This window comes from Chrysochloris asiatica, unplaced genomic scaffold (assembly GCF_000296735.1).
Source record: "Chrysochloris asiatica unplaced genomic scaffold, ChrAsi1.0 scaffold00020, whole genome shotgun sequence".
NCBI lineage: Eukaryota > Metazoa > Chordata > Mammalia > Afrosoricida > Chrysochloridae > Chrysochloris > Chrysochloris asiatica.
In genome coordinates this window covers 11,995,603-12,005,007 of record NW_006408538.1, presented here as the reverse complement: position 1 = coordinate 12,005,007, position 9,405 = coordinate 11,995,603, and the positions used below count along the sequence as shown (strand labels likewise).

General features: G+C 35.2%; 1 protein-coding gene across 2 annotated transcripts in view; it reads left to right on the top strand.

The window, feature by feature from the left end:
* SLC25A16 (solute carrier family 25 (mitochondrial carrier; Graves disease autoantigen), member 16) overlaps positions 1-4,379 on the top strand; it is a 64,143-nt gene extending 59,764 nt beyond the window's left edge. The window contains exons 8-9 of one of the 2 annotated variants that reach the window (XM_006835831.1): positions 2,885-2,953; positions 4,078-4,379. In XM_006835831.1, the coding sequence (XP_006835894.1) occupies positions 2,885-2,953; positions 4,078-4,234 (226 nt within the window). In that variant the 3' untranslated portion in view covers positions 4,235-4,379. Of the gene's footprint in view, positions 1-2,884; positions 2,954-4,041 lie in introns of both variants that reach the window. The other variant, XM_006835830.1, reaches the window with a different exon arrangement.
* Positions 4,380-9,405: the final 5,026 nt, after the last annotated feature.

Here is a 9,405-nt window from a genome sequence, read left to right as displayed (position 1 = left end):
AGATCTGTTTTGGAAGAAGTGCAGCCAGAGTACTCCTTGCAGCATACTTCGGACATATTGTCAGGAGGGACCAGTTGCTGGAGAAGGATATCATGTTTGGTAAGTGTGGAGGGTTAGAGAAAAAGAGGAAGACCCCCAATGAGATGGATTAGTCAAGTGGCAGCATTGATGGACTCAAGCGTGGCAACAGTAGTGAGGTTGGCCCAGGATCAGGCATTGTTTCATTCTGCTGTGCATAAGGTCATTATGAGTTGGTACCGACTCGATGGCACCTAACAACAACATTGATGAGTTCCAGTAATTTTCTTGTGGAATCTTTGAGATTTTCTAAGTATAGGATCATGTTTTCAGCAAATAGAATTTTACTTCTTCTTTGACAATTTGGATAACTTTAATTTCCTTTTCTTGTCTTATAGCTGTGGCTAAGACTTCCAGCACAATATTGAATAGGAGTGATGATAAAGGGCATCCTTGTGCAGTTCCTTTTCATAAAGGAAATGGTTTCGGTTCTCTCTGTTGATAATGATGCTGTTGGTTTTGTATATATGCCCTTAATTATGTTGAAGAATTTCCCTTCTGTTCCTATTTTGTTCATTTATATATTAGATAAAACAGAGACCCTCAAAGAAAGTAGGAAGCAACTTTGTTACATTGAAGAATGTCTCTAAGATTACTTTTCTTACCTTAATGTTGTGAGAATAATGCCTATTTTGTGTTTGTTTTGAAGTTAAAATGAGATCGTATACATAAATTTTTTAGCACAACATGCATGTATCATAAATACTCAACATTCCCAAAATAAAATTAATTTTTAAAAAATTACCCTGGAGTCGTACCCTGATTAGTATGTTTCATTTCAGGCAATTTTTTATATGGGACTTCCTTTGCCTTCTGAATTCATTTATATGAATTGTTCATTTTAGCACTTAGGTAAAGCTTTTATTTGTCTACTGTATACAAGAAGTATTTGCATGTAGTACTCTAATGCTGAATACTCTTTGGGCCCTTATTCTCATTTGGAGACTGTTTTATCCCCACTGGATATTTGGCAATATCTGTAGACATATTTGCTTGTTGCAATTTAGGGAGTACAACTGGCATCTAATAGAGGCAAAGGATACAACTGAACAAAATGTCAGTAGTTGAGAAATCTTGCTTTAGGGTTTCAACTATGAGAAACATTCAGTTTGTTTCTTCAAGCAGTGGCATTTAATTTGGCCTTCAGAAAAGACTCCAACTTCATCTTGTGGAGAAGTAAATGAAATATCTTATAAGCAGAGGGGAACCAAATAATTAAAGTCAGAAAAATTCTTGTATTGTTTGATTTTATTCGTGTACTCGTCTTCTGACTTCCAGATTAGATAAAAGTGAGAGAATGCAACACACTATGCTCCTGCCATTTCCTAGTATATGGCCAACTTTGCATTCAATAAATACAAGGATGAATGAAAGCTTACTGCTACTCAGGTTCCATGCATACAGGCACAGGTTCATTTCTAATAAATAAATACAAGGATGAATGAAAACTTACTGCTGCTCAGGTTCTGTGCATACAGGCACAGGTTCATTTCTAACCAGACATGTTTAACCATGTCTCTGCTATCAGTGGATGGCTGCAGCTGCAGATAGATTGCCCTAGTCTCATTTAGGCACCTTTTTATTAAAAAAAAACAACAAAAAAACAAGGATTTTTTTTTTTCCTGCTATGGAACAAAAATGATTTTGAGATAGGGGCTAATATAAAATTTTCAGTAGACCCAAGAGGACATTTTCCCAAATCATTGAAGCTTTACAACAAGTTTTTGACAATACCCTCCCACAGAATGCAATGAATTTTAGAAGGATCAAGCATTTTAGTTAATGTCTGGAAGACCTCAAAGATGAACCAAGAGAGGGAAAATGGTCAATCCTGAGGGATGAAGAAACTGACTGATGTCCAGAAATTGATGGAAGACCATAGTATTAGCATTGATGCATTAGCTACTGGAGTTGGGATCTCACATGGCTCGACATTTTCCATTTTAAGCCTTACTTAGCAAGTTTTCTGCTGGCTGGATGCCAAAAGCATTGTTTGACGGTCAGGTAGCTCAAGATGCTGATTTTTTTCTTCTGTCTTTTAAGCAAGATCGACGTCTACTGGACATGATTTTATGTAATGAATTTTAATTAGGGAGAAGTCTTGCAGTAATTAATATTGTCCAGAGAGCGTGATGCAGTCAGAATGTTGGTTTCTGAGGTGTCTACTGGGCCAGTTAAATTCAAGGCATGGAGGTCAGCTTGGAAATTTATGGCAACTATCTTTTGGGATTCCAAAAGCATAGTGTTGATAGATTTTTTTCAAAGGACACAGGAATATAACTAGGATTTGTTATGAAGACGTCTCAAGGAAACAGAAAACTGAATTGTTGAGAAAAAGGCCAATAAGTTGTGCTGAGGGGCTTCTTTCAGTTAGGGCAATACAGTACTCATTTTTGGAGGGTAGCTAGGGCTGACCTATGAGAATTTTGTTTTAAAACTTTACCCAACTTACCCTACAGCCTTGATCTTGCCCCTTCAAATTTGTCCCCAAAACTCAAAGAACATTTTAGATGAACACAGTTTGTGTCCCTTGAGGATGGTAAGCTTGCTGTTTTGTCATGGTGTGGATCAAAGAGTCCAAATTCTTTTCTGAAGGATTAGAGAGATGGAGACACTGGCTTCACACCTATATGTTGAAAAATAATGGCCTCACAATTTCATATTTATGTTTAATACAGGTTTCTATGATTTTGTTGTTGAATTGAAAGATCATTTCTAATCCCTTCTACCTTTTTCTTTTTTTAGTTACCCTTTTGATGAGTTGAAAAATAATTTGTAATCCCTTGCACCTTTTTCTTTTTTTTAGTTACCCTTTTGATGTAACTCGTCGACGGATGCAATTAGGAACTGTTCTGCCAGAATTTGAAAAGTGCCTGTAAGTTCTTCATATGTCATTGTTCATTTAAGCTCTATAATGTTTAAACACATGGGTAGATAGAACTTGGCCTTACCAATAGTCTAAATCTTTTGTTTTATCTCAGTAGTATACCTTGGAAAGTTTATATGCTTTCAAGTAGGTCTCAATCCTTTTCTTTAAAATTTTATCTTAGAGTTTCTCTGTCTAATAAAGATATAACATATAGCATATATGTAATTATAGTATGTAGCCATACATAAATTAAAATTTCCACATAGCCACAGTTTAGAAAGTATAAAAACAAACAGATGAAGCAAAGTTTGAAAGTATTTTTTATTTAACTAAATAGAGCATTGTTATTTCAACATTTGATTATTTGACATTGTAATTTTGTACTTAGGGTTTAAGATCCAGAGTGTATCTTACACTTACAGCACATGACTATTTAGATAGATTTCACATACTCAGTAGCTACATGGCTAGTAGCTACCCTGTTGCACTGCACAACACATCTCTTGGTTTTAGATCTGTAGAGACTTAAAATCATTTTTTTTTTGGTAATAGGTTGTCCCTCAAGGGAAGAAGAGAACATATGTTTGGGACTTTGGAATACTATTGTTAACCTAAAGCTTCGTTTGAATATTTCAGTCCAAATTGTATATAAGTAGAAAAGACAAAACCCAAAATGTTTGCTTAAAGTACATAAATGAAACTATTTGCAAGGAAAAAAGGTCTTCATTGCTAAAATTTGAAAAATGAACTTTGAAGCTTTAGCTACAGCGATCTGTTTATTATAATACAGAACCTGAGTTGAGACGCAAGTTTAATGGCAACTGCTGAGACAGTCTTTAAAAGGACTACATCATAAGCTCTTTCTAACATGAAATAGGGTTGTCTCTCAACTTCACAGATACAGCATAAACAAAATGCCTTGTGCTAATGAGCCCCTGATTCTCTGCATAATGCACTTGTTTGGAATGATTTGCTGTTTTATTGTGATTTTTTTTTTACCTTGTTATAATACTTGTCTTACAAATGCTATGGCATGTTTTAAAGAAGCTAAAATGCTATATGGACTGTGGAATTGTCTCTTCATTAGTAGACAGAGGTTGTTATTATGTAACCACGCTAATCTCTTTCAGTACCATGCGGGAGACCATGAAGTATGTCTACGGACACCATGGAATTCGGAAAGGATTATACCGTGGTTTATCTCTGAATTACATTCGTTGCATTCCCTCTCAAGCTGTGGCTTTTACAACATATGAACTTATGAAGCAGTTTTTTCACCTCAACTAAAAAAAAAATAATAATCCTGTTTTCTCCACCTCAGTATACTTACTGCCAGAGGGTAATATAAAATGTTACTTTAATTTGGGGGAACATTACTTGAAAGGAAAGGAAATACTCTGTCAAAGGAATCACTGGTATTTTCGTACTTGATCTTTTTTTTTTTTTTTTTGTCTTTGAGTTTTTTTTGGGTGGGGGTGCTTACCATACTTTTTTTTGATGCCAAAACTTAGACTTTAGGACATTGAAAAACAGTTCCTAAGCTGATGCTGGCTTATCACTTAGGTTACTTGAAACTTTTAAAATATTATTTGGAAGTCAAACTCACTTCTACGCAGTTTCAAGAGGTTGCCATTAGCTTTATCATGCTGTTTGAAGCTTTTAGTTGTAATCATGATTTCTTCAGAAGAATACAACATTGTTTATTATTCTTGAAATGACAGGCTTGGTTACATTGTAGCAGAAAGATGAGATCTGAGTTTTTCAGTTCTATGAGACACAGTTTTAAAACCAGCATTGCAGTGTTATTATTTTTCTTTTTGTAATTCTTCTCCACTTTATAAAAGGATAATTTTTTTCAAGGAAAATAAAGATTATGTAAAAAGTAGTCACGTAGAAATTGAACAATAAATGAAAAAATTTCAAGTATTGTTCAAATGTTACTACCAGGTATGATGGGAGATTTGCATTTTATTTGCATTTTTATTTTTGTCTAAATTTTATTTATTTTGTTGTTGAGAATCTGCACAGCAAAACAAAAAACTTTTCAACAGTTTCTGCAAGTACAATTTAGGGTATGGATTACAGGTTTTGAGGTTTTGAGGTGTGAAACCGTTCTTAACATCCTTTTCTGAATTGTTCCTCATTAACATAAACTAACATAAACTTCATTAATATAAACTAACTGCCCCCTAAAATTTGTTTAGTCTTTTGAGTTGCTGTTGTCAACTTCATTCTATATCAATAGTTTTAAAAATAGCGTATTGCTGAAGGCAAACCTATTTTAGTAGTTCATGCATGTGTTTTTAAAACTCATTATTTCCCATAGGTAATAACAATAATACTGGATGTCCGTGCTTCCAAACGCAGTATAGATTGGTTTTTTTAGATGATTTGGTGTATACTAGAAATATTATTTAAAAGGACTGTGAAATGCCCATTCATGTAGGTGAAAGAATAGTTCTGAGGGATTATGTTATGATGTATCAGTTAGTTCTTCCATGTAAAATAATTTTAGTGCAATATAAATGGAAGTAAATATGTAAAAATATGATTTGAACTATTATCCTTTATATTAAGAAAATTGTTTAAAATGTTAGAATTCTGTTGTTTTTATAGTACTTTTTATGTTTTACTATAAGCATGACAAATATGGGCAGGGAACAATAATAGCTCTATTCTTAGAAATATTGATTTGTAGAATTGATGTGATTTTTAAAAGATATTCAACTAAGTTGAACAATTAGAAGACAACATGTAATTTCTGCTTCAATTTTATTTTTTCATAAAATATTTCTTGTCATATCTTGGTAACAATTTGATGGACTGGTTTCATTTTTAGAGTCCTTATTTTAAAGTAAATGTGGATCATTTAAAGATGTTAAGTAGAGGAGCAGGTAGAAACATGTATGTTCCTAAAAGTATTTTGTATCATTTCATTTTTGGGCTACACTGTAGCTAAATATTGTTATCAAATCTTAAGATAATTTAAGTTTATATAATAACAATCTCAGTCATGTTATCAATGAAAGCAGACTGCAAATATTTTTTTAAATAAAAATTTCTATTCTATGTCTGATAGAGAATACATAGGATAATAAAAAATACATTTTACCCATGTTTCCACATTATTTCTTTTAATTACTTTCATTATTCAAGCACAAATGCTGAACACAAATTAGAATGGAAGAATATTTAGAATTATGATGTATTTCATATAGGTAGCGCAACATCTTGCCAGGTTATCTACCATTTGAAGACTGACTATTCGTTTATTTATCCTCTCTGTTGTTCCACTTTACTGACGTTTCTATGTGTAATCCTTTGGTCTACAGATGGGACAGTGATCTGGTTTGGGGGTTGATAAAAGACACATCTCATCCTCAGCTCTCAGTTGTTAGCTCTGCAGAGAGCAGTGATGACTGGGTATACAATGATACCTTATGTCATTCTCCCCTAAGCTAGTGGACGGTCATTTATACAGCATCCTTTGTTTGCCATGTGTCAAGCACTGTGGGAGCCTTCTCCTGGGAAACCTATTGGCTGCTCCACAGTCTGATTTGGATAACAGAGATGGAATAGGAGTTTGCTCCGTGCACTCCTCGCATCGACCTGGCATTGCAGTATCTCCAGGAATGGTGCACCCCCCCTTCGGGGAGTCCTGGTGTGGTGTTGTGGGTTGATGCATCAGACTGAAAAGTCGTTTGAACTGCAAGGTCGGTAGTTCAAGCTCACCAGATGCTCCTCAGAACCCTATACAAGGTCACTATTGGTCAGAATCGACTTGATGGCACTTAACAACAACAGCAAGTCTCTCACAGTTCCACACTTGATAGTGATTGCCTGCTTACCTGTATCTCCCATCTGGTTTCCTCAAGGACAGAGCCTTTCCTTCATCTCTATTGAGAAGCAAAAGGTATGGTACCATCATAGGGGCTCAGTCAGTGTTTACTGATGGGAACCTATTTTTAGAAACTTCTAGTAAGGGGAAATGAAGCACAAATATTTCAAATAAAGAACAATCTAGAAATATTCATTTGGATTATTTCAGAGATTTTGTGTTGCTAATTTGAGCCAGGATGAGTGGCAAATAATACACAGTAAAATATACATTAAATAATAAAAAACCTTATTATTTAATGTATGTTGTGTGATATTGCATCATAATAGACAATCTATACAACTGTATATGCAACATATAATACAAGTATATAAATGGACCATTCATATCTAGCATACTTGTATGGCAACTATATCCTTTACACAGTTTCTCATATTCATTCATACATTCTTCTCATTCATTCAAAAAAATACTTACTGAAGCCAGTCACAAATAATTAACAGTAATGTATATTCCCTGAGTGCTTACTATGTGCCATGCCTTGTTTTAAGCACGATTGGTACATTAACCAATCGCCCGATGCTTTTGAGTTATGGTGTTATAGGAGAATACTGAAAGTGCCATCATGGGCTGCCAAAAGAATCAACAGGTCTGTGTTGGAAGATTTGCAGCCAGAGTGCTCCTTGGAGGCCAGGATGGTCAAACTTCGTCTCTCATACTTTGGACATATTGTCAGGAGGGACCAGTCGCTGGAGAAGGATATCATGTTTGTTAAGGTGGAGGGTCAGAGAAAAAGAGGAAGACCCCAGTGAGATGGATTGGCAAAATGTCAGCATCAATGGGCTCAAGCGTGGCAACAATTGTGAGGTTGGCCCAGTGTTTTGTTCTGTTGTGCATAAGGTCTCTCTGAGTCGGTATGACTCCATGGCACCTAACAACAACAACAACAATGAATGAAATATGAGTGATATTTCATAATATTTCATTCATTGTTGTTGTTAGGTGCCATCGAGTAGTAAAGGATGTTGTTAGGTGCCAAGGAGTAGCAAAGGATGAGTTTGGAGAAGCAGGTAAGGGCAAACAATATGGCAGTGATTTTGTTTCTTATACTAAATGCAGGGAAGCCATTGAACACTGTCAGTAGGGAAATAAAATTATCTGATTATAATTTTACAAAGATCACTGCTTTGTCAACAATGGTTTATAGAAACTAGAAATCAGTAAAAGTAAAAAGCAAAGGCACATTATTTATAGTATCAAAACTGATCATATCGAGTCCTGGTGTTGCACTGTAGGCTAAGCATTAAAAAGGTAAGGGGTTTAAAAATAACTTTGTCAAGGAATTTGACAACTTAGATGAAGTGGACAAATGCTGTGAAAAACACAATTTACCAAAACTGACATCAGTGAAACAGTGCTTACTAAAAACATTGCATTTATCATAAAAAATCTTTCCACAGAAGTAAAATTTTGAAACTCTATGTTTATAGGGTTAATGTGTTGAGACCTAGTTTCAGACAGTGAGTTCTTACATATTCTGCCAATATAGCACAGGAAACAGTAGACAAAATAGACAGATTGCACATTACCCACAAAGTGAACGGACAGGCTACAAAACGGGAGAAAATACTTGATAACCATGTCCAAGTAGTCCCCATCTATTACATATTTGAGTTACAAAGAACCTCTGTCCATTGTTTTTTGTGTGTGTGCTTCTAATCACTAGTAATATATATACTGTGTGGCAAGTGATTTGCTGATTTGTTTTATTCTCAGATGTAATGTTTCCAACCCCAAAAGACAAAGATCAGATGTATCAAATACTGATAACAAAAGGTTATAATAATGAAAATAAAATGGGGCATTTAATATATGTTAGAACCAACTTATGACAGTCTTTCAAAACGGAATTCCATAGTAAGTTGGAGACCACGTGTATCTCATAAGGATTTCATGTCCAGAATCAATAGTGGTATTGTTACAGTTGGACTCCTGGTGTGGTGCTGAAGGATCAGCCCTAGACTGCGAACCACAAGGTAAGCAGTTCAAGCCCATCAGCTGCTCCATGGAAGCCTTATATAGGGTCGCTATGAATCGGGTCTGATTTGATAGTACTTAACATTTGTTACAGTTAAGGATAATTGATTTGTGGGGGAATTAAAAATTAACAAATTTTGACTACGTTGCGAAAGTGTTCCTATTTTTTAAAAGATGCATCTGTAATAATAGATACATATCAAAGTACATGGGGAGCTCAGTGGTGCCATACGATAAGCAGTGGACTGTGTACCACAAGTTTGATGGTTCAAGCCTACCAGCTGCTACGTGGCAGCTTTACAGCTGCTCCTGTAAAAAGATTTAAAGCCTCTAGTTCAAGAATGGGGAATTCCAGCAGACACACTATAAACGGACTCTCTACATCAAAGATAAGAGAGACAAAATGAAACAGACACATGAAATTCAACAGTATTTGCTTCTATTCCCTGTTTTTCTTTCTTTTTTTGGTGGGGGTGGGTGGGAATAGGGAGGTATACACAGAAACACCCAGAATATATAATAATTTTAAACAACCAAAGGGCACATTCTGCAAGCCTGCCTCCTGGTTGCCAGCACTCAGTCC